The 26613-nt window shown below is 42.5% G+C and overlaps 2 protein-coding genes across 2 annotated transcripts; one reads left to right on the top strand and one right to left on the bottom strand.

Moving 5' to 3' along the window:
* Positions 1–2673: 2673 nt before the first annotated feature.
* On the bottom strand, positions 2674–10606 carry yipf2 (Yip1 domain family, member 2). Its single transcript, XM_073494896.1, has 9 exons — positions 10352–10606; positions 10084–10149; positions 7531–7691; positions 7358–7438; positions 7173–7260; positions 5007–5123; positions 4751–4917; positions 4192–4374; positions 2674–4104 (listed from the first exon to the last, which is right to left on the bottom strand). Exons 2-9 carry the CDS (start codon positions 10112–10114, stop codon positions 4012–4014), a joined length of 921 nt encoding a protein of 306 aa, XP_073350997.1. The 5' UTR covers positions 10115–10149; positions 10352–10606; the 3' UTR covers positions 2674–4011.
* A 242-nt stretch (positions 10607–10848) lies between these two features.
* Positions 10849–13661, top strand: timm29 (translocase of inner mitochondrial membrane 29). Its single transcript, XM_073494350.1, has 2 exons — positions 10849–11049; positions 12656–13661. Exons 1-2 carry the CDS (start codon positions 10944–10946, stop codon positions 13330–13332), a joined length of 783 nt encoding a protein of 260 aa, XP_073350451.1. The 5' UTR covers positions 10849–10943; the 3' UTR covers positions 13333–13661.
* The last annotated feature ends 12952 nt before the right edge of the window (positions 13662–26613 follow it).

Genomic DNA, 26613 nt, shown 5'->3' with positions numbered 1-26613 from the left:
AATTCTACTTCCTGTTCAAAACCTGGCATCTACATTACCCACAATGCATCTTCACCACAGAGCGACGGGAGCCTCTAAAAACCTTGGTCGCCTTGTGTCCTGCGTCACCCACAGCTCTGTGTGCCTGATGCTCGTTCTCGTCAGCTCACATTGAGTGTCTCATCACTTGTAACTTCAAACGGAGATGATTTTGATCTTCTTGATGATCGTTGCTCCATCCTGTGTGAAACCACGAGTGAATACTGACTCAGTATTTTAATAGAGGACATTTGATTTTGCTAAAATTGCCTAAACCTAACCTTACTGCGCCTGCAAACTGGAAATGTTCTTTTAAATACCTGGAAACTAAAACACTGGGTCTAACAGTGAAGATCCAATTGTCCAGCAGTACTTACTGAGTTGTGTGTAATTGAGCAGTTTTATACTATATCACCTAAAGGCCAACCTTTCCAAAAGGTTTCTTGGCAGATAAAATCTCATTAAACCACCAAAGAGTGACATCACTGGAGGCAGGTTATCAGATGAAACGCAGCTGCCTCTGGTGGAAGAATTACCCTTTAACACGTTCCATCCAGGCCCATTAAAGCTGTCCTCTGCCTGCTGTAGGACTGGACTGTTTTTTTTTCTTCAGGACAATCTGATACATTTTTACCAAAATGATTAACTGAGTCAATCCAGACACGTCCATGATACACCTCAAACCGATCGAGACAAGTCAAGCTAAATTGTCCAGTCAATAAAGTCTCAAGACAGCCGAGACAAGGCCTCAATACTGCACTTACTTACCATTAAAATGACACTGCACTTGTCACCTCCAACAAAGTTATGTTTCACCTGTGTCTGTTTGTTGGTTTGTCAGCAGGATTACACAAAAACTACTGAGCACATTTCCACTAAACTTGGATGGAGGATGGGCCTCAGCCCAGAATAGACCCCATTAACTTTTGGTGAGGATCCAGATAAAGGGACAGATCCAGGAATGTTTTCTTTAACATTGTGAGATGAGACTTTTTTTTTTTTTTACATTTTCATGAATCTCTCAGATACTAATACATGGATCTGGATGAAATAAACCCTTTTTAGGTGGCTGGTATCTGTGAGTGAGTACAATTTGATGCAGACTTTAGATCTAGTGAACTTAAATTACGGTTAACCACTTATTGCTGCTTTCAAATTTAGAGTGACACCGGGCTATGGAGTTTGATATCAAGGTTAATTTATTTAATTTTCATTTCACAAACCTAATGTACTAAATGCCATTAAGTTTAAGTTCCTTTATGCTACATAAGAAAATAGTGTTGATGAGTTCAGGAGTCTCACAGCCTGATGAGTGAAGCTGCTCTGTAGTCTGGTGGTCTGGCAGCAGATACTTCTGTATCTGTTGTCAGATGGCAGCAGGGTGAACAGACTGTGGCTGGGTGGGTGTTGTCTTTTAGTATCACTGGGCTCTGTGCAGACATCTCACTTCAGTTATGCTCTGTAGATGGTACCAGTGATGTTCTGGTGGTTTTAATCACTTGCTGTAGAGCCTTCCTGTCCTGGGCCGTGATGATCCATGACAGTGTTTCCAGTCAGGATGCTTTCTGTTCTGGCTCCAGAATTTAACCTTCCTAAGTTTCTGTAGGAAGAAGAGTCATTTCCATGTGTGTTTTTTTTAGCATGATAGGTTCTCTGTGATGATTGGATTAGGTGGATCAGGCTTGAAAAAAGATTAATTACTTATTTTTGGGCCTTGGCGGGGGTATGCGCTCTACCGAGTGCCATTCTAGTTTCAGATGCTTTTACATTGCTGAGACCAAGTCCCCTCCATGCACAGATATGATTAAATGTGAGGCGTCTGGAAATGAAGTCTTTCTTCATTAAACTTCGTATTTTGAAATAGACTTGAAATAGTTGGGTCCAAATCTTGAATCAGTTCTCAAGACTCAACCCCATGCTTATGATTAAAGCTCATTTTACTGCAGTCTGCAATAAAACACAAAGCACCAAACAAGTCTCCCTCCAGAGTCGTCCTGCTGCTGGATCAGGCTGTTTAATTTGAGAGTGCAGCTGCAGCCCTCAGTCATACAGTAGCTGTCTCTTGAGTTATTTTTTCTCTTAAAGTGGGAGGGCTCGGCTCTGACTCAGATGTAGTGGGATGATGTTCATGAGACTGATTGAGTCACCAAAGCCTGCTCTTGTGTAGTTGTTGTGGATGAAAGAGGACCAGGCGTTGAAAGCATTGAGTGTTGACCTTAATTACCAAAAGGCCTTAGACTGACTTTTTAGTGAAGAGTGATGAAAAAATCTAAAAACTAAGAGATGATGATGCTGAACGTCTCCATTGAGTCTTGAGTCACATGTCTGCACTGACAGCTGTTTCACAGGTCCATGTCAACCCAGTCAGTCAAAAACCCGGTCACATATCAATTCAGATAAGTCAAGTGAGAAAAGTCAGGTTCATGTCAAGTCGCCAGTAAGTAGAGACAAGTTAAAATCAAGTCTTTAGTCGATCAAGACAAGTCCATGTAAAGTCTCAGTTGAGACCACATCAAGTCAAAATGAAGTTGTGACATTCTTAAGTTTTGCCAAGTCTCAAGTCCTTGTGGCCAAGTCCAAGTTAAATAATGGGACTTCATAGGTGAGGTTTCAGTCTGTTGCAAGTCTTTCAGGTCTGAGCGAGTCGAGAATGAGTAAGATGATTTAAGTTTATTAACAAAAATCCCCAAACAGCATCACAGTAGGAAATAAATAGTTCTGCAGACATAAACTTATCTCACAACTTACAATAAATCAGAAATGCAATTTAAAGTAAATGAAATCATTCTGTGTCTTAAAGTTAAAAGGCTGAGCTCTTCATGTTTGTTACGGTGGGAGTGCTGGTGTGGTGCATCAGCAGGGGTCCCTTTCCCATCTTGAAACACATTCATAACCCCGCACTAACATCTGGGATGGCTTCCCTATCCACATTTGCGGCCAAAGCGAGCTGCTCATGGAATAAATTTGACTTTGTGCATCATTTTTCTGAAAGCTGCAGCTGCTGGGAGAGAGCAAGCAACGTTAAGATACGGTAATGTAAGGTCTACTCTATTCAGCTTACTGTTTTATGCTATTTGCTGCTAACGTTAGCAGGTGCTGTGGGTTCTTCAGCTTAATAACCACTGGCACTTGTTGCTGCTGGATATATTCTCTTCCTGCTCCACTCTTCTCTTACCAATCGCTCCCATTTGTAGCCACGTTTGTAGTGTTTTCAACCTTTCATTCTACCTCCACTTACAGTAACATCTCGCCCATCAGTTTGAGTTTAGCTCAGAACTAATCATGGGTGACGTGTGAACGCGAGGAACGTATGAATGTGAAATTCACTAATTTATTTTTATTTTTTCATTATTTATTTAAGTTTTTCATGATGGTACCACTAGGGGGAGCTCATGTTTAATCAGGGGCGCACAATCTGGCAAACTTTGTCATCCCTTTCGCCACAGCCGGATGTAACTTCTGTCTCTGAGCTGAAGGACTTATCTGTTGTCTAGCTGATGTCTTGTAAGAAGGAATGACTGGTAGCAGCATGGTTTCATTTAGTTCAGAAATGTTAGGGTTTTTTTCTCTTCTAATGATTCTTAATGTCCTCTGCTTTTGAACTTGGGTTAGGGTTGTATAATCCTTGATGATGAAATGGGGGGAATCACAGTGTTGAGGAAGCCATGCCAGACCCTCAGATGCACCACATCTCGAAACATCACAGTAGAAATGTACAATTATTGCAGTGAAGAAAGTGCTACAGTCACAGTAGAACCACCTCAGGATGAATCACACAAACAACTGCGCACACGCTCACACACGCACACACACACACACACACACACACACACACACACACACACACACACACACAGCTATCCCAGCTATCCCAGCACTTCTTCAGAGGACCAATGATTAACGTTGCCTCCAGCAGCCTGTCAGACAGACAGGCTAACAGACGCTTCCTTCACGTCCCGTCCCTCAACCAGCACTCATCCTCCCTCCTATTGGTCAGTGGGTCTGGGTGACCAGTGTAATGTGAGCTGGGGGGGCTGTTGGAGCTGTTGGAATTGGTGAAAGGACTGCAGTCTGGAAGAAGTACATCTGAGAGAAAAGAGTAAAGAAATTACAATTCGGTCACAGCTGAATGTGTGCGACTTACATGAGGCTACATGTACGTGGCTCACTAACCTTACAGCCGATAGCCAGCAGCGTGTGCAAAACTACTATCGTTGCAACTGTAGCCACGGCCATCACCTTGGTGTCGTCACGGACAACGGGCCAGAAGGTGAGCACCAGGACTGAACCGGAGATCAGTATGGCAACCAGGATCAGTGTCCAGCGCAACCACTCATATGGAATGATCCACAAAACCTGGAAAAGAGCGGGTTACCTGTCAGTTACTGATGTCGGTAAGATCCTTTGCTCACCACTGTTACACATACAGTATAGACGTCACTACATGAGTGGAAGATTTTCCATCAATGTATTACAGAAGCTGGACACTGGACTCAAAGATGGCACCCAGTCACTTGAATGAAGATTGCTCGTTGAGCACACGAGGCGAGAAAGTGTAAGAACAGAAACAGCTTTTCTAGGTGCTGTGACAGTTCCATGGATTAGAAATTCACTGTTTACAGTTGGTGGGGTTACTATCTGTTCATCACTGTTTATACAGAATAGAATAGATAACAACTTATTATGATCCTTACGTCCATGAATAAACCTCAGGGGAGGCAGATGGACTCACCGAGGTGGGGATATAGATGAAGAGGGAGTAGCCGTAGACGCAAACAGTCTCCAGGAAGGAATAGCCTCCAATCTGCCTCTCAGTCCCTTGCCGCCAGGTCAGGAAACCCCATAAACCAATGGGCACCAGCCAGGCATACAAGAAGATGACGACTGCAGCTATCGTCACTGTTAAAGAGCAGGACAAAAAAACAAAGCGTGAGTCGACACGACTCAGTAACACTGAGACAAACTAAGTGGTTTATCAAAGCACTGACCTTTGTGGAACTGTGGTCTGTAGTGGAACGCAGGGTTTCCCATGTGACTGAGGAAGACGGACAAGTTCCCACTGATGGCGACCGAGAAAACCAGCGTGACACAGATCCAGAATGGACCTACACACACACACACACACACACACAGAGTTTTAACTGACCATTGAACAAGTAATGGTAATATCCCCAGACTCCCTTACAGATCACATTATTTTAAGAGCTGTTGAGTGAGGACAAATTTTATAAACTGCTGTGAAACACTGTTGACAACAGATTATTTGGGCCTTCAAATGTTATACATCTCTTTGTCCCAGTGATGGACGTGTTTATTTACAAAGCAGGAAAGAGACATCTGATCACAGGCGGTCACTCAGATGCAGGTTAATGCCAGGTGTGAACTGATGTGCGTAAAGCTGTCCACTTGTGATTGGATCCCTCAGAACAGATGTTAATACCAGGTCTGAATTCCCTCTTAGTGCCGCACCACCAGACTGCAGAGCAGCTTCTTTCTTAGGACTGTGAGAGTCCTCAATTTCATCCTCAGTGGTCCACCATAAAAATCAGAATCCCACCTGATGCCATTCATCATAACATAACTTCATCTTGCTGATGGTCTTGTTTGCTTGTGTAGACGATGTAAAAGCTAAAGTATTGAACTGAGACTGTTTCAGCTAAAAGTTGCAGCATTAAAGGACTACCACTTACATTTGATTCTACAACCATGGTGTTGTAAAATTATTATTGGAAGAACCTTTAAATCTTAACTTCCTACCAATGTACCTTTTCAAACTGACCTTTAGCACCAAATACCTGCTGTAACTGGAACAGTTCTCTGTTCTTACAGTCTCACTCCAGCCTACATCAGTCCTGAACTCACTACATTCTCCACCCTCTTGTCCCAGGAAGAACCCCTGTTGGAACCTGGGATATTTAGTATGTGTGTATGCTTCTAAAGACTATCGCTCCATTAAAACAAAGCTGCTTCTTATTATTAATGCTGTCACACAACTGAGTACGATCACGAAATGCTGTTATACCTGAAGTCTGTTCAATAAATTATGCTGACAGTTCAACAAGTGGTTTGACCAGACAGACAGGCCTGATACTCCAAACACAGTCACAGTCACTATGTTTACTTTGTGATAAAGGGCTGTTCATATTTGACTAGGGATCAGCTCTCAGTCCGTCAGTTCACATCTGACATTAAACTGCGTCTGACTGTGATCAGATCTAACTTCTCTGCTCTATATGCAAATCAACATCATTGGAACAAACAGATAACTGAAAAAAACAACTTCATGTATTGTATTAAGTAGGCAGGAGAGTTTTTCTCACTCAGCGACTCCTAAAAACATGCAACTTGTGAAGGGAGATTGGGTATATTGACGTTAGTAGTAGCTGGTAACTGTCTGTTGTCCGACGAGTACAACGCTGTGAAAAAGATTTTCCCCTTGGGATGATAAAGTCCGAGTCAAAGTCTAGCTGTCCACTTGTGATCGGATCACTCAGGACAGATGTTAATAACAGGTCTGAATAGCCAAACATAAACCTCTCACACATGCACTGTTTACCAGAGCAGCTGCATGTGTGAACACAAATGTCTGCTTTATTACTTTACCCTGCCAGCTCCCTAGTCCCCAGTCAAGGGGAGCCACATGTTTGATTAGAGAAGATAATTGTCCAGAGTGAGTTCACAGAGAGCGAATGGGTGTGTCGATGACATGTATATCATGCGACTGGTGTGCAACCGAAAGAATCAAATATCCCAGGGTGAAGAAGGAGAGTCACTTTACATGACGATGATGAAGAAAGAGAAAGTATCTGTGAACTGGAGGCATGAAGGGTGCTGTAAACACTGAGGTTTCTGCAGCGTATGTATTGTGTCGTATCCCGCCTCCAACGCGCTCCGACCCAGGCCCCGCCCCTCGCCCAAACCATACAGAGTGTTTCCAACATGTGTGAACTATTTCCCCATTTCATTCTCTGGATATTTTCCAGAGTTCATATGTGACAGGGCCTACAGTGACAGTGGGGTGTACATACTACAGAACTGCAGTTATACCCAGATAACCTCCCTTAATCACTGCTGCCAAACCGCTCTATTCACTTTCTTTCATTCACACTGAAAGAAAAAAAATGAAGAATATATAATCACTTATCAAGTCTTACCATATAGATCTGGGTTACTCCTAAGGTGGTGTTTGATAAAGTTTCTTCCAGGTAATGGCATCACTGACCCCTTCACTCTGTCCAGGACCTGCATCACATCATGGCGTGTCAGGCAAAAGAGCATGTTAAAATATGTAGATTTGATTCATAATAGAAACATTCTTGTTGTCTTGAGTGTCTCATACCTGCACTGTGTCCACGTTGAAGAAAGACTGATAGTACTCAAAAGTCCAGAAGCCACCGCTTGCTTTTTGTCCTCCTAACAGCTGGAAGCACAGACATCTGTCAGCTGCTGTCCACTCAAAACAGGTTAACCTGTGTCACGGTGACATAGGGCAGTACAGACACTTTTACACACCTCAGAGCTCTCCTCCTGACCCTCCTCATCCTCTGAGAGGTCTAGTTTCACCTCCTCTCCTCCTCCTCCTGCTGCTGCTGCAGTGGTGGTGTTTGAGGCAGACATGCTGAGTGTGGAGGCCCCCGGGTCTACAGACAGCAGCTCTGCTGCTTCCTCAAACTCTGCAGACAAACATCAAGGAATACAGAGTTAGCACCAGTAGTGGTGGTACAACCAGGGTGTACACATAACAACCAGTTCTACTCCAGGAACCTGGACCAGCATAGTTCAACTGAAGCCCAGTGTATATTTTCCATGTCAGCATGATTTCAATTGTGTTATCACAGGGAGTGTGTGTGTGTGTATGTGTGTACGTCTGGAACGCCTTCTGCAAGCTAACTGCAGAGAGTTGTATAAACAGAACTACTACGTGCCTGTGGTGTCCGCAGCTGTCTCTGTGTAAGTCCGCTCAGGAGGATAATCCAGGCCTAACCCTAACCTACTTCACTGAGTGATCCTGTACAGCTCTATCACAAAGCTGGTGAACTTCAGGTTTACTGATTTAGCTACAAGCGTGTTCACGCTGTGCAAACAGCATCGTCAGACCATGAATGACGTTCTTAATATGAAATGTAGGGATGCACCAGTTGCGAAATTCCCGGCCAATTCTGACAAACAATTTGGTCGGTAGCCAACGCCGATGTATGGGTTGTTACAGATTCCCCTTTTTGTGCCAGGAAAACAAATCTTTCTTATAAAAAATAACTGATCTATAAGTCATTCAGCCCGTCATTACGCCATCTTTGAAACAGCACAGATTCATCATACACATCTATGTTACAACCTTTAATATTATCTTCTTTGAAGGCTATAAAAAAAGAGACTTTTTAGCCAGCTTTATAACGACCCCTTCTATATTTAAACAGCCTTCCAAACTGATTACAGGGATGTTACAAGCCAGTAGCTCATTAATGTGCCAGCACAAAATGTAACCTCAGCCACTGCCATCTGTGAATGTCATCTTAACTGCTGACAGGTCAACAGCAGTCAACAAGAGCTGCAACTAACAATTATTTTCATCAGTTTTTATCTGTTGATTATTTTCTTGATTGAAACAAAATATATAGAATGTGTTGAAAACTTGTATGTTGAAGTAAACATGTATGTAACGCTGTGATCCTACCCTCTCACTGAAGTTACACAGAGCAGAAACAAGACAGAGACACCATTCACCCTGTTACAACACACTGTACCATCAACATGACTCTACAGCTGTTATTATAAGGTGAAATAGTGACATAATGTTGCTTTAAACAATTAGATGTTCGGTCTACAAAATGTCAGAAAATGATGAAGAATGTTGCTCATTGTGTCCTAAAGCCCAAGATGTCACCCTTAAATGTCTTGTTTTTGTCCACAACCCAAATATATTCAGTTTACTGTCACAGAGGACAGAAACTTTTAAGAAGCTGAAATCAGAAGATTTATAGGTCAGCAGCACTACATTATAACACTGTCACACATTTTACCTTTGACAAATAATTGCAGCTTCTGTGATTCGAATTTTCACTTGGCCATATTGTAATTTTGATAATATTTGGATTCATTGTGGACCTAACCCAATCATGCCTTAACCTAACCAAACCCAATCAGAAGCAGAGCAGGGCAGCTCATAACTTTAGGATTCTGGAACAAAAATGTTCACTATCTCACTTTGTGGTAAAGACCGCTGATGAGGTTTTCCACTGATCTTCTATCTGCAGATCAAGCAGTCATATTGTTTGCTTTTTTTAAGTAACATGATTTTTATGTGGTGGTGAAGTAGAAGTATAGTTTGAAAAAAAGGATCACACTTCTTGAATTCAAAAGGTTGCTCTTTAGCAATCAACTTATCAAATGCATATTAGATATAACTGTTTTTAAAGACTCCACATGCTGTTAAGAACAACAGCACATGGTCACCTGTGCCACTAGAGGTCACTGTATCTGAGGTGCTTCTCATTCGCCTGATTTTATGTTTCCTCGCTCCTCTGCCTTTAATCTGCTGGTGATTGGGCACTTTTGACACTGCATCACCACAACACAGCAGTATGCACTTTAGAGCATTATTGCTAAAGTCAGAGATGGCGGCGCGCACAAGATGTAGTTTATAATTATATACTGGTCTTATTCTTACCAAGACTAGTGCAATACATATTTATTATATTGTTTCATTATCATTCTAATTTTTACCTGCTTACTAACTATATGGTTTTAATTTGTTTTCTGTTAAATAGTGTCTTTCTAAAGGACTGATTAACAAATGAAAAAAATACATTATATATATTTTTCAGCATTCATCATAAGGATTTTTCTTTTCATGATCCACTGTTCAGCTTTCAACCCTCATCACGGATAACATTATATCCAGATACAGCAGACCTTTGTGGATGACAGACCAAGACATGGAGCATAAGATCTGAGAGGGAAGGAGAGAAGCAAAGCCCAGACACCTGGAGGAGTCAAAGAGGAGGTGGGGAGGGGAAAACGACACACACAGAGCAGAGACATCAAGCTGAAAGACTCGGTCTTTACCTTGGAACTGTAGATCATTTGGACTGGCCATTGCTTCAGCGGACAAACAGCAACCTCATGCAACACCTGAGAAGATGAGCACTGAGGTCAGATACGTCTACATGTACATGTACACATCAAACTGTGTTCATGTACCAGGCAGCAAGCTAACACACCAAGAACAAGTATACAGTTACATAATACAGACACGCGCGTAGTTCTCAACGTGATCAAGGCGAGTCAGATCTGTGCTCTCTGACATACGGATGGTGACCAGGTTAAAACCCACCTGCCGTCTGCAGGATGTCCCTGACGATGATGGCGTGACAGTGGCCACAGAGCTGCGACAGCTACTAGCTAGGCTAAACGCACAACAGCGCTCTCGTTTCTCATTTGTTTGAAGACGTGAAGGTAGCTAACGTAAATGTATGACAACGCGGCCGATGTAGGTTTAATTAGCTGACAGAAAAACGAGAACACACTGCTAACGCCTGTCTCTCATAGCTGACGAGACAGCTGGCAGCCAGTCGAGTGGCATGTCTTCCGGTACACGTCACCGCGTAAACAAAGCTGTCACGTGAACCATTTTTTTTATTTTTAAAAGTGGCTTTTTTATTAAAATATAACTCGTATATGTGTAATTTACAATAACGTAAAACATTTGACGCATTTCCAATTCATATCAAAATTCCATAGTAAACACGTATTTTCATGTTCAAGTGACAGCAAGCGGAACGTTTGCGAGGTAGCGCCTTCTGTCGGAAGATTAAAAGCGAGTCACCTCTCGGGCGCCATTTTGGCTCCATGTGAGCTGTCTCGTTGACAAGCGGGATGTTTCTTCAGCGTGAAGGTGACCGTAGCAGTGGATAAAATCTGTTAAAATGGCTTCGTTGCGTGTAGTGAGGAGGATGTTCTGCGCGGCGGCAGACACAGTAGCAGCTCCGGCCCCAAGCAGCCGGTGGGAAAGACTGAAGAAGAGTAAAGCTGGTGAGGAACTGAACCCACGACTCATTCATGTCAGCTAGTTAGTGTCACAGTCAAGGCTGCAGGAACCCCACTAGCTCGGTTATGTAGGTAAACTTTGGTTTATCCTACTGTCCCGTTCACTTAAGTTCACTGGTAATATGATGTTTGTAGAAGGGAAACATGAGAGAGTTGTTGTCACTTATTTTAATTACCAAAAAAATACCTACTCTATCATGGTAAAATGCAAATTCTATCTAACATCAGGTGTACATGGTGATTTATCATGTTAACTAATATGTTTCCTGTATCATAATGTTGCTCTAACTGCATATTGGTAAATGTCAGTGTGACTGACAAGTTGAGAAAAGTCTTTATTGTTGAAAAGGAAGAAAAATGTGATATCTCTGTTTTGCTGTATCCATTCTGATCTCTTTTCAAAACATGGAGCCATCATTACCCACAATGCAACTTAGGGCACACTCACACTAGGCAATCCGTGCCATGCCCAAGCACATTTGACCCCCAAAGTCCAGTTTGATAAGTATGGGTACACCGTGTGACACTTTCTTGGCCCTGGCATGGTTGGAAGAGGTTCGCCTCAGCATGGAACGGTTGCTCGTGCACGAGCACAAGCACAGGTAAAACGTATGTACAAGAGGTAACCGTGCTCAGGCCTGGTTGCAGCTGGAGCAATGTGAGTGCAGGCCAGTGGGGGGCGAGGAGGGACCATCATGCTTCAGCATGGTACGGATCAACTGGGCCAAGTGTGAGTGCGCCCTTAGCCACGGAGTGACATCATTGGAGGCACTTAATCAGATTAGATACCGATTCCTCTTGAGCCACGAAAGTCTTTATTCATACATGCAGCAGTACTCCCCCAACACCTGTAAACACACTTGGACCCACTTGATGCTGCGCACCATTGCAAGTCTGAAATCGGTATTTCCGAGTCAGTATAAACATGGACACTCGCTGCAAACGGGTGTTTTGAATGGCAGATGCAAAAATGCAAAGGTATCCGTCAGTGTTGTCTGGCCTTTCAGTGTTTTCTTCACAGGTGTGGTTGATTTTAGTAGAGAGCTGTGGTGGTTCTGTAGGTGTCTTTGCATAGTGCTCGTGTTAGCCGCGGTGTATAGCACTATTTTCTTCACGAACAATATGTAAGCTTACATATTGTTCGTGTCTTGTCTGTCACCGTTTATTGTTTCCACCGGGTACCCAAAATGCTGCCACATAAACAATTTAAAAGTGGCGGGGGCTTCTTCTATGCTAATTTCGAGTTGCCCGAGTTTCCGACTTGGACTTGGACTCAGATGACCATTCCATTGCACTCGTCCGTGTAAGTTTAAGAAGACTTAGGATGATTAGCCAGATCCAAATGTTAGAGATATTTCTTTCTTTTTGTAAAAAAACAAAACAAAAAACAGCATCCTTTTGTTCCAGTGATGTACGTGTTTATTTCCATGTATAGCAGGTAAGTGAGGTCTGATCACAAGTTGTCACTCGAGACACATGTTAATGCCAGGTGTGAACTTGGCGACTTGGAGCTGTCCACTTGTGACTGGATCACTAAGGATGTTAATACCAGATCCGATCAGCCTCTAAGTGTCCTTTCTTGTGTCTGCAGGTGTGTGGTGTCGCGGCCTGGCCTCTGACTACAAAGAGGCCTGTAAGGAGATATTTGTTGGTGCGTGGGAGCGGCCTGTCAAAGCCTCTGCCTATTTGAGTCTGCTGGGCGGGGCCTGGGCCTGTTTATATACCAAACCTGATCAGTCATCCTTTGAAGCCGCCCTGCTCGACTGCTCTGGCCAGCTGGGCCTGCTGTCTCCGTGGATCCGCAATGCCACCTCCGACGGCCATGTGCAGAGCCTAGTGAAGCTTCAGAATGATGGCCGGCTCCGCCATATCAGCCTGGGTCTTCTGTCTCTGGTTTACCGTGCAGACTACAACCCAGACGTCACACTGTACGAAGCCCAGTGCTCCAACCTGTCAGTGCCCTGGAGGGAGCTCCCTGAACGTATTCTAGACGTGGGCTTCGTTGGCCACTGGTGGATCCTGGACTCAAAGATGAAGGACTATGATGTGAACGAGGGAGAGTTCAAGCACCTGCCAGCCCACATGCAGGCGACATCACCACCCAGTGTTCAGGAGGTGGAAAAGAGCGAGAGGTTGCATAAAGAGTCGTGGTTAGCTCTGACCATGGAGGACGAAGAGAAGGACACAAACGTAGTGGACAGAAAGCAGGAGAGTGTCAGTGAAGACAGCCCAGTAGAAGCACTGAAACAGGAACAGACTCAAGCATGAGAGCTGTGTGAAGCGGACGTGTCACACTGCCAGGCAAACACATGCTGACTACAAAACTGTACCAGGGAAGTTTGTCTCATTTTTCATGCACCATTGGATTCGACAAACCACTTCTAACTTACATATTTCAGCTTGAAACTGTCCAAACTGTTTTACTGCTCCCACAAACCGCCAAGGCAACGGGAAACACTTTGTCTCGCCACACTATAAGCAGCCATTCAAAATGGGTTCTGTTTTAATTTGTTCCAACATGCTTTTTCTTTCACAGAAAATATTGCAAATCATTTATGCCATCAAACACAGGTCAATAAATCTGTCAGTTATCTCCAGATGTCTCCCTGTTGGTTTATCTCACTCGTCTCAAGTGTTAACCTACTGTGATGTCACCAGTTGGTTTGGTGGTTTGAAGCCTCAAGTTTGACATTATGGTTGGTCAGAGCCAGAATTTCCCCCAGGATAGGACACAACCAGACATACCTAGCTCTACACAATGTTCTGAAAAATCTGAACAAGGTTGAATGTCTGTATTTTTAGATATAAACAAGAGATTTCAAACTTGATCAAAACCAGATGTGGAAGTACTTAACTTCAGTAAATTAACAACAATGGTAAAATACTCTATTACAAGTAAGAGACATCAATTCCAAATTCTGCTTAAAGCAGCATTATGTAGGAATTGTTATTTTGTGCTATTAGCCCCCCCACACAGAAACACACACAAACAGTTTCTGAGTCCAGCACCACTGTCTTAACAAATCCTTGGTTACTGCAATGACAATGACAGGTGAGCTAATTAGCCAACGGCAGCTAAATTTAGTAGCAGCTAGCAGTGACTGTATCAACAAGTACAGCTATCTGTCTATCAGGAGACTCGTAGTTGATGTTGCGTGACATGATGTCTTAAAGCATTACACACTTACAGCAGGAGACTGCCTGCCCACCCAGGTTACATGAGGCCAATACTGATCGGGGCACAGAGTGGAACTGACAGAGACAACCATTCATCCTATTACAAGTTAGTCCACCATCAAATTGATTTAGAATCATGGGTGCACGATATAATTATCAGACTGCTAACTTACCAGCCTGATATGGAAAATGTATGTTACTGGTTATCGATCGGTAATGGAATCATCAGCCGATGAATAGAGCCGATAATACAGAGTAAAATTGCTTTCATTGTAATTCAAAGCATCCATTATATCCAGTATAATCAGCAAGTATTTGTTCCCCAAAAAAAACCCACGTGACTAATATATTATTACATCATATAATACAAATATATGTGACATTATTATTATATACAGTTTAAAGGGGAAATGTCTCTTTGGTGGTGAAAGGTCACATGACAAAAGGGCCGTGAACCTCTGGTTTAGTAACCTCATCATAAAGTGTGTTCTTTTATTTTGAAAAGTAACTGGTCACACTAGCTGTCCAATAAATGAAGTAGTGTGACACACACAACAATGTCCTTTAAAATGAATTAGAGTTGAACAGAAGAATAAAGAAATATACACTGGACATACTGAAATAAAGCACTGGAACAAATGTACTGCAGTAGTAATGTGATGTTCATATCCTGGACTCACCTTTTTACATTTGAGTGAATCTTAAGTGTGTAGCTCAGTCCAACAAACAACAGAGACGCACACTACTGCTGACTTGACGGCCTGCTGGTTGCTTCAGGTACACTATGTCACTTAGTCAATCATTGTAGATTCAGAAATCGATCAGTTAGTTCTACAGATCCATGTGAAGGAGTATCATTGTGACACGGACCCCTTGGACATTAAGACATAATGGGGTCAAAGGTGACTGATGATGTCACTTCTGACTTGCTGGTGGGGCTATCAGGTGTCTCCTGGAGGAAGTCACAGGTCAGGGGCCAGCTTGTCTTCAACAGTGGACAGAGTTAGCCTGTCAATGGATTTCTGTTCAGTCAGTGCACTGCGTAGTGGTGTCTTTGGATTTAGCCACCAGATGGCGCTCTAGTGCAAAGTAATTGTACTGGATGTTGCTTAATAACCTCAATTTCACATCCCATAGGATGGGTTGAGGATTCAGTCTGGATTTATTTATTTATATTTGCAACCACATAATAATAATAATAATAATAATAATAATAATAATAATAATAATAATAATAATAATAATAATGAATAAACTTTATTCATAAAGCATCTTTCTTAACAAAGTTACAAAGTGCCTAACAGGAAATAAAACCAGACAAAGCAGATAAACCAGATAAGACTAAAATGAAGACAAACAATAGGAATAAAATCGCATATGAAACATTTCCAAAGGCTCATACAAATAGAAATGGTTTAAGAAGAGATTTACAAGAGGCGAGGGACTCAGTGTGTCTGAGTTCAACAGGCAGAGCGTTCCATAGTTTGGTGGCTCTAATATCAAAATCCCAATCCTCTTTTCCACAGTGACAAACCAGCAGGGCTCCATTTTTGCAGAGCTCAGGGGTCTAGAGGGTACATAACAGGTTAATAAGCCTAAAATGTATGTAGGGGGCAAGGCCATTCAATGCAAGTCAGCAATGAGATTTTAAAATCAATTTGAAATCTGACAGGAGCCAGTGGAGGGAGGCAGGCTTAGACGTGATGCGATCATACCTCTTTCTCCCAATTAGAAGTCGGGCAGCAGTGAGTGAGCGCCTGAGTACAGTTCATTGCAATAATCCAACCTAGAATAGATAAAAGCAAGTATAACTTTCTGCACATCAGCCAATAATAAAAATTACTTCTTCTTTTTTTAAGATTATCCTGAGCTTTAAAAAAAAAAAGATTGTACAACATGACAACATACTGAGCAGTTTCCTCCACAAATGAAGACCAGATGTGGTTGAAAGGTATGGAAAAAGCTAGAGGACCGTCAGCATGCCAGCATGACCTCTCAGTTGATCGCAGCTGACAGAAAATGAATGCACTGGCTTGCCATTTGTAGCACAGCATCACACCATGAGCCTGACGTGATCATGAGGCAAGAAGTGAGATCTGACAGTTTCAGCACTAGGATGAACATTAGAGGTGCCGTCTGCATCAAGATAAAACGTTAAGTGTTACATCTTGTGTACTGTGTACAGATGGACACTTAACCTCTCCGATCAGGTGAATTTAGGGACCGCTCATTAGTGTGAACTGGTCATTATTCCAATTTTCCTGCCTCAGAACAACCATTATTATGCTGATTACTCTGCTGATTATTATTCTGCTGTAGGCAGACTCCTGAGGCTATCCACTTTAGGTAAACAGCTTTTTAACAGCTTCTTCCAACCAGCCTACCTTACTGAAACCCTAGTTAAGCTAAATGGTTACTTGATGCAGACAAGCAAACATACTCATATTTAACAGATATAATAATTAGCATGTGATTACTCTTAGTTGAGCATGTGAGCATGCTAACATTTGGTAATCAGCGCTAAACACAACGTAGAGTTGAGGCTGATGGGAATGTCATAAAGAGGCAAAGACACGTCCCTTCTGGTGGACCACCATCAGAACACACACCTGACTTTTGTCAACGAGAAAGTGGTCATAAAACAAAGAAATTCACCAAGCCGTAACTGAAACCTTGGAGAGCTGATCCTCACAGAACTGACTGTCCCTCCTTTTGCATATCTGCAGTTGTCAATATGATGTGACTTGTTGTGATTTTTGGCAATATGTTTTCTGTGCTGAGGTGACGACCATGTTGGTGTCAGCGACATTCTGAGTTTAGTTCCACACAAAACTAAATGACATTTTATCATCTGGACCACAAACTGCATCTTTTTTTGTTATAGAACAAAAGGTGAAAATATCTTAGCCTGTGTTAATTACAGACCTAATTGCAGGCATTTAACCAAGTGGCCACCTCTGTCTCTTAGACTTGAGGCCTATGCAGAAGGACCAAACTGTGACAACTGTGGAGGGTGAAATTTTACATAACTCACTCAAATTATATTAAGGCTTAAAGTTACGCATAATTAGAGGCATGGTCCGCTTTGAGTGACAGCTAGCTAGCTTCAAGACTCCAGAAAAACATCAGGAGTTGAGGAGAGAACAGAGTTTGGTTTTTTAAACTGTTTAAACTGTAGTATTTGCTCTACTGAGTGCCATTCTAGTTTTGCTTGCAGTGCAAAACGTCACCAGCAGAACCACTGGAACCCTCCCCTGCACCTGCAGGCTGTTATAGTGATACTGATAAGAGCCCACATTTAGTGGGAGCTTCTCATGACATGACGACATAAAACATTACCTATATTTTTTGCCCCCTGACTGTTTGGCCCAGGTCGGTGCCACTACACACTGGAAGCATGGTTAAAGGACATAATGGATTGTTGCTGTGCAACATATAACGGACATTTAGCATTGATTAATTAGCATTAAATGAACAAAAGAATCATATTTGGTCTCTAATGATGGCTGTTTCCTCAACTTCACTTCATATTTTAGCTGTTTTAGTGAATTTACAACAGCGATAGAACCAGTTTGTAAAAATCTAAACAAAGCTGAACGTGGTGTCGCTGCTTTGTCTCTGTCGCCTTCCTCTTGTGTTGCATCCTCTCGAGCTTCCTCTGTGTGCATCTCCCTCCATCTTCGCCTCATGACCTCTATCGACCCCTGCACTCCCATCCATCCTGCCCCCTCCTCCACACAGACAGCGAGTCTGTCGTGCCGCAGGGGTCAGTGAGGGCGGTCACTGTCAGGTGGTGTTTGAAAAGCACGCCGCTTCGTTTCTTTCAATGCAAGAGTGGTGAGGTGATGGACATCACCTGACTGATCTGCAACAGTTTCACATGTACACATGCCTGTTGTTGATGAATATATGGATCTTTACAGGTATTTCCTTCCTCCTAATGCTTTAGAAACTCACCTTTTAACTGCTGAATTTCCCATGTTAATGTAGTGCCTACACTGTCAGATCTCACCTCTTGCTATATAAACCCATCAGGCTCATGATGTGATGCTGTGGTACACATTGCAAGCCAGTACATTCATTTTCTGTCAGCTGCGATCAACTGAGCCGCTTGGTGAGTTCATGCGACGATGCTGACGTTGTTGTTCATCGCTTCTTTTACCCCCGACTACCCTCACTAACCCTGAGAAGAGAGAGCAGGAGCTGATGGAGGAGGCAGGGGAAGAAAAAAAAAATGAAGGGGGTGGGGATGTCTGTCTGGCCACCATGTTGACCTCATTGACCACAGCAGGACCAGGCTCGTATGCACACACACACACACACACACACACACACATACACAATGAGCGACCTAATCAATATGTAACTAAGGAAGGAGGGAGGATGATGGAGAGAGTGGGGGTTAAGTTGCAGAAGATGGAGGGGGGTGAAGGAACGGTGTGAATGAGAATACATGTAAAGAGGGCTGTGCTGGGATCTGATGATGGATGCAAACTGTAAACAGAGATATACGTGGAGAAACATTTCAAAAAATGCTTTCATAGCCGCTACGAATTGGATCAGCTGCAGATTAATGTATGGAGAATAGTTAGTGTAGCATGTGGAGGGAAACTGTTGCATTTTTCAAAAATGTTGAAAGAAATATCACAGTGGGAAGCAAAATGTCACCATTTCAAATGAGTAAAGATGCATTCAGGTGTATCTTTTGTGTTGGTAAAGTGATCTCTACACACGCTTATGTTAAGAAAAGAAAGCTGTTCAGCAGACTTTCTTGTGTTTGTGGAGAGAATCAGACTAAAAAAACAATATTACCCTGTTCATGTGAATCTAGTAACATTTGAAAAGCAGACTGTGCTGATGGAGAGCAGAGCGGTCCAGTTGTAAGCTTACATTTCTTAAGTTAAAGCAAGTTATTTTTCCTGGCACTGTTTGACAAATTATGCTTTTAAAAAGTGGTGAGGACATGTCCCCAGCATCCCCAGTGTAAATGACACCTATGAAGACATCACACGTCAAAATATCTATCTCACATAAAATGTCAGATTTGAAAGCATTTCACATGTGATACACTGATATGATCCAGGCACCTGAACATATCATTTTCACATGTAGCATCACATGTGAAACACTTTTCCACTGCGTATGATTTTTGCACCACATTTCACAATATGTTCACACGATGTAAGCATGTGTCATTTTCAAATATTCCTCATTTTTTCAATGGTTTTACAATTTCACGTGTAACTACGTCACACGATGCACTTGGTTTTCAAATATTTCACGTGTGGAATGTCAGATCACATATCAAAACATCAATTTCACAAAATATCATGTGAAGGCATCTCCCATGATACACTAACAGGGTTCACTTGTGTGATTTTCAGATTTTTTAAATGTGATATATCCTCATACCTAAATAGGTGATTGTCGATTGTCAGCATCTCCCTAAACTACAAATATCGCCGTACCCGAAACAACATAAGTGTTGCAGCGCATCAGCGACAGGCAGACGACACCTTCACGTACACTAACAGTTTGGTTAGGTTTAGGAAATGTTACTTCTGTCATTTCTGTTACAAACATAGTAAAAAAAAACAACTTTTGCTGATTTTTGGTTTCACACTGGACATGAACAGCAGTGTCCTGAATGAAAGTCCTGAAAGCTGCTTGTTGAACCCGATGAACCCCATCCGTTTCCAACCTCCTCCCCACACAAACTTGTCACTCTTAACACTACTTCACCTCACTTCCTCCTTTGCCACCATAATACTACTGCAGCTGCTAGAGGTCACCATCGATCAACAAACGGAAATAAATACATGAATGTGCCATAATAAGCTGCTTTCATTTTTGAAATAGCAATTTCACATATAATATCAACAGATACAGACTTCACATGTGATTGACGCACATGATGTATGCAGTGCACTTAACATTTTCCTTTCATGTTTTTCACAGGACAAACTCGTGACATGATGCAGTGATGTAGACGTGTGAGAACGTCGACTGCACATGTAATTCTACATGTGAAATCACATGTGGTAAACTCATGATTGTTTTGGACATTTGACATGAGAAATTATATTTCACAGATATAAATATAAATATAAATTTACCAAGTAACCCTACAGATCATGAACTTGAGTACATTGAGGACAGCGTACAACTAAAAATGAGGATTCATTCAAAAAATCTATATAAAAACACACCGGCTAGCACTTTGGAGCCAGCGTCTACTAAGAAGATGATAATAACACAAACAGACAGGATGTGCAGCTGCATCAAAAGGGTTAACTGTCTGGGTCCAGGAGAGTGAGAAGTGTGTGTGTGAGTGTGTGTGTATGTGTGTGTGTGTATGTGTGTGCATGTTGGGGGGTGTCAGTAAGTGCAGCTCTACAATGTCAGTCAGTCTTGGAGTGTGAACATGTTTGAAGGCAGCAGTGAGGGAGGAGGAGGAGGAGATAGCGAAGGAGGGCAAAGCGAGAGAGGAGTGGAGGAGGGGTGTCTGGTAGACAGAGGAAGGGAGGGAGGGAGAGAGAAAGAGAGGGGGGAGGAGAGACAAGCCAAGTGTGCACAATATTCATTCAAACTGACAGAGGCTGTGTGTGTCCTGGTTTGCACTTCCCACTGCTCCTCTGTCTCTCTCTCTCTCTCTCTCTCTCTCTCTCTCTCTCTCTCTCTCTCTCTCTCGCCAGACAGTCTGCAGTTTACAGCAGCAGGAAGAAGACACCGGAGAGCCACCCCGACAGGAAGAAAGAAAGGGAAAAGAGTGTGATAAACGACAGACAAGGAGCAGGAGGAGGAAGAAAATCAGGGAGAAGGAGGGAAGTGAGGAAGAGTAGGGATTTGGAAAAGAGATGATGAGTGGAGGATGAGAACAGAAGATGAAAGGGAGAGACAGAGAGAGAGAGAGTGGCTTTTCAATGGGAGGGGTAAAGAAGGAGGTATAGAGATAGAGGAATGCAGAGAAAGAGGGACGGAGAGGAGACTACCGCTCCTGCAGAAGAGGATGTTGGGTAAGTCAGTTTTGCACCTTTAATTTCATCATTTTTCCAGGCTGCTTGTTGTGCATGCGGCAGGGCTCTGATCCCAGAGCAGCCCTGACATCTACTTTCCATTGTCACTCTGTGGGAGAGGCTGCTCGCTGGCAGACATGAATGCGATGTGACAGTGTGTCAGCGGATGTTTGCCGACACTGATGTGCATGCATGATGCAACGCCAAGGAGGAACGCCCAGAGAAGCAGGGGACAGAGTGCAGAGTTGAGCATGGAAGTGGATGTAGTAAAGGACACTGAGGTTGCATGCTAGCATACAGCAGCAGTGAGTGCATTCACACAATGGGGATTTTCATTCATCATTTCTCATGTGATTGGCTGGTTGTGTGTGTGTGTGTGTTTTTGTTGTTTTATTGGAGTATTTGTCTGTGCTCACATGTGTTTGCCTGTATAGATATGCATGTTGCATGTGTGTGTGTGTGTGTGTGTGTGTGTTTAGCTGTCCCAGTGGAAGTGAATGACAATTAGATTAAAGTATTGATCCAGTCTGGGCCAGGTAGCGAGATGCAGACTTGGTCACACACCCAGCAGCAGAGGAGGGGGGAAGGGCCATCACTGTTCTCGTTACCTCTGACATCACATACAAACACTCTCACACATACGCACACATAGTAGCAGTTATATTGTTTTGATAGGCGTACCTAATTCAGAACTCTCATTGAAAAATTTACTTTCAAGAAAAAACAGGAATTCTGCCTCCTACACACACTTCCATGGAATTTTGTCCATAAACACACTCTCACGCACACACACTCTGGTCATTTTGTAACACACGTGCACAAATATCTATACACGTTGATTATGTCAGCCTTTAATGAAGCAAACCTCTCATTCAAAACTCCCATTGTAAAAAACAACTTTTAAGGAACACAGGAATTCTGCCTGTAAACACACTTCCACACACACTCACAAAAACACACACACACACACACACACACACACACCGGCGAACTCAGCTCAGTTCACGTCGAAACACACTCTCACTCACTCACACACACACAAACAGACCGGCAGTTTCCCCAGTAATGGTGGTGCCTCCCTTGAACTCATTCACCGGGGGGTCATGGGTTCAAGTCCCAGGTGGGGGAGGGGGAGCAAGTGAGTGGGAGAGTGAACGAAGGAGGGAGGGAGGAGGGAGGAGGGAGGAGGACCGCCACTCACTCACCCACCACCCACCCCATGTCTCGGTGTCTCCGTTTACCCTCCCCCCTTATATTTACCTCACACTCCACAATCTGTCTCCTTACTCAGACACACACTCTGCATTCATACACAACCATATATTTATGCATACATACATGTACGTCTTACTCCCTGCTTTCTTGGTGTGCGAGTGCGTGTGGAGGTCAGGGGTGTTAAATGTTTATTTTGCCTGCTATTATGTGAGCGTCACCATCTGTTTGGCCACAATTGGCATCTCTACCTGTCTAGATCTGCATGTGTGTGTTCAGGCTTATATGTGATGACAAATATTAAGCTCCATAAGGATCCATCTCTTGTTTGAAGAGACATTGGTTACGTGTGTGTGTGTGTGTTGTCATCACCATGTCAATGCAGTGTAGTTACGTGAGCAGCCACAGTCTGGGTGGAGCTGAATACAAACAGACAGCCCAAACAGTGACATGCACGCAAATGCCTGCTAACAGAGGGCAAATGTGTCAGATTTTATCCCAGCAGCAACAGCTGGTACTATTTTTGGCTTTCCCCCACGTGCCCTTGAGCAAGACACCGGACCACCTGCCTGCACGGTTGTGTGTTAGCTGTTGCTAGAGTTCAAGGTGTTCAGCAGTCAGTGCTTCACTGAGAAATACCTGAATTTTTATTCAAGTTACTGACAGGTTTGAACAGATTTTTTTCAGCCACATCTGATGTTCTCTGGAATCCAACAGGAGATGATGTTGAAAGTTTTTATGATCCACAACAGCAGTTAACAGTTTCCACTACCAGCAGAGTACGCTCCCACTAGTAGAAAAAAAAAAATGAAGTTGCTCCAAGGGAATTCATTGCAACTTAATGTCAAAATTACCAAAGATTCTGCCTCCAAATTGTATATTTATGATCTAGTTATCGCTCAGATTTCTGGAAGCATTGATTTTTCATTTTGTTTTTAATAACATTTCTCCTCTTGAAAAACAATAAAATAACAATCCTTCCCTGCTGCAAATAGGCTCATTAGAAAATGTAAGTAGTTCAACTAACATACAAAAATATCAGATTTAATCACAATTAAACTATAGACCTATGCACACACTCACACACTAAGACACACACACACTGATACACACACACTAAGACACACACACACACACACACACACACACACAGTCTCTCTTTTATAGGAAACAAGAGCAGCTGACCTTTGACCTTTACCATTCAGCCTGTCTGGAAAATACCAAGCCTGGAATCGATCAACACTCCTCTCACCCAGACAGCCTCCCCCACCCCCCACCATACCCCCCCAACCTTCCTATTCTCTCCACTAACCCGTGACCCCCCCCTCCAAAACTCCCTCTATCATCACACAGTCAACCAAACAGCAGTCATGTTACAAGCTCGTAGCAGTGTTTCTGTGCTACTGTATGACCACACAGGGTGAAAAATTAGCTAAGACAACACTTAATATATGAATGCTGAAGGAAAGATAAAGGTGGAGGAAACATTGTAAAACTACAAATGAATAGAATACTTTAGATAAAAAGGCACCAGGATGAAACTCTGTCTGTGCACACAAAATGTAAAACTCGTTGTTGTTTTATAGGTTATATAATTCAATATATAGGTGTTTTTGTTGTTGTTAGCACACTCACACTCATTGATTCTAGCACCAATATTAGGGAATAAAAGAAATATGATATCGATATATTGGTTGATGTTCACATTCCTAAATATATATGTGGTTATCAAACACAAAGATATGTACCAGAGCGGGACATTTTATAGTTTAACAATAAACTTTATTGTCCAAAATGACATCAGTGAACTGAAACAGTAAACTTCACTGGGAGTTTAATAATTATAAATAACCTCAAGCATCTTTTTCTTTATCATTTTCTGTAAAAAAGAAAAAAAAAAGGTTTATACATTTGGTTAGGCTGCAAGTAATGCATATTTAATGGCAATAACACTCATCTATATTTGTGTTTTGCATGTGTTGAGCAGTAACTGACTGTTGTATATTTCATTGATTTCTACCTTTAGTGACCAAATATCTGTTATGTCCATGGCACTGTGTTTCAGCTGCAACCATATGTGGAGCCCTTTGCTGTCATGATGTCTTCTGTTTAGTGCAGGTAAGTCCCTTTAACCTGTAACCGTGTGATGTAAAGGTAAACAGGAAGTTCGACATTCAAAATCAGACGCTGAGTGAAACCAGAGACCTCGGTCCAGTTAGTAGGCTGAGGTTTCCCAGCATTCCAAGTCCGTTCCAAGATGAATTCAGAGCAGTGTTGATTTCTCAATGGAGAGCCGCAGGGATGACATATCTTTGTAGCTGACCCTGAAGTTAGCATCACAACACATAGTTAAACACATCTTAAAATAGCTGTTAATAAATACCTGATAAAAAGATTTGTTAACCTTAAAAAGGCATTGTTCCACTTTATATCCGGTGGCTGCAAATAGCATAGTTAAGTGCAGTTAGCTAGGAAGTGCATAATAAAGTGTGTACTAATCTTAACAAATCAACAAAAAGTATAAACAAAGGTTTAACATATAATCCAATAAAACATGTTTATGATGCTATTATTAACACTTAGTCTTATTAATGTTAACGCTTGTTACAAGGACTAAATACCTCAATATAATGAATTCACACATTCTACTCATACAGTTTAAATGTCAGCCTGACAAATGTAAGTATAGGCTACTCTTAAGAAAGAAAGATATAGCAAGTGGTTTTAGGTTCGCTGTCCACCACATCACTGCTTCAACTGTGTGCGTGCACCTGCAGAGCTCTTGTCTCTTCCTGTTTAGCGTCCTCCCTGGTCGGCCCTGTCATGGCTGTCCACTCCTTGCAGCGCTGGAGGACAGGCTGTTTGTTAGCAGCGCTGTCAGCCCCAGTTTCTCAAGTGTTGGGGAACATTCAACGCTGTCGGTGAGTTTGTGACTCGGAGAAACCATCGAGTGTTGAGTGTACCTTTACACGTGAGCTCACGTCGGTCTGGAACTCACACCGCCACGTTCGCATACACAGACACGCTATACACAGAGCCTCCACATCTCTACAGCATTTAGTTATTTAGTTAACACAGTTGTCACTAATGACATTAACAACAACATATTAACATTAATGGCTGCTTTTCATTCGGATGTGTCAGTTCGAGTCCTTGCATTGTGCAAACTGGCTCACCTGCTTGGCTAACTTACTGGCTGATGTTATGGGTTTCACCTGTGTTGTACTGCTATGATAAGTCAAAATGTCTGCTGTGAAATAAAGCAAACACTTTGATACTGAAAGAATATGAAATAACTACTAGCTAATGTTAAGCTGTAAACATACTACATCATGGTCACATGATTTAAACCACCACTAAGCGTCTTACTACACAATTACTACACAGGTTTTCTATAAACTGATCAATGTACAAGTTGCAAAGTTAGAGTCAGAATAGTTTGTATCTAAAGTCGGCCTGTAAAGCCAGACTAGTGAGTAGGTCGGTCTCTGTGTTCGCTGTGATGATGTTTAATGTCCCCGACAACCTCTGTAGTCTCATTTAGACACTAAGTACATGGTGTACTGTGGTGCTATGAAAGACAATCTTAAAAGGGCTTTGTGGAACTTCTGTGTTGTGTTGGAAGCCTGTCATTAGCTTATGTTAGCGGACTCCATTTTTAAGCTAACGTTAGCTACTCTTGCTCTCGAGAGAGGCACTGAGACGAGGCCCTCGAGAATGTATATACAGTCACATCAATTGGACTGTTGTGGAAATCTGACCTGAGTCCTTCACAAAGAAAATCCAAAGTCCAGCGGCATTAAACTACTTCAACACATCGTCCACAGGCTTGTATGGACAACAGAGACAGGAAGGTCTCACTTCTCACATCATGTTACCATCCACTCACATATGGACAATAAAAAGTGATTCATACATTTTGAAATTACTACAAGACGTTACAGTGACTGTGGTAAGTTCTACTTATCTTTGGCAAACTGCATCAAAATCAAGTTTCATTATCTTGGCACAGCAAATGACATGTCTCTAAATGATTTATTATTTGTTAACTCAAAATATCACTTCAGATCATGCACCTTAAAGCCCCCTCCACTGTCTTTCCCCTCCTGTCTCTACAGTTGAATGTTTGAGCTTCACTGTGCAG

This window comes from Pagrus major, chromosome 23 (genome assembly GCF_040436345.1).
Source record: "Pagrus major chromosome 23, Pma_NU_1.0".
NCBI lineage: Eukaryota > Metazoa > Chordata > Actinopteri > Spariformes > Sparidae > Pagrus > Pagrus major.
Note: the sequence above shows the minus strand (reverse complement) of the source record. Positions and strands in the feature narration are given on the sequence as shown.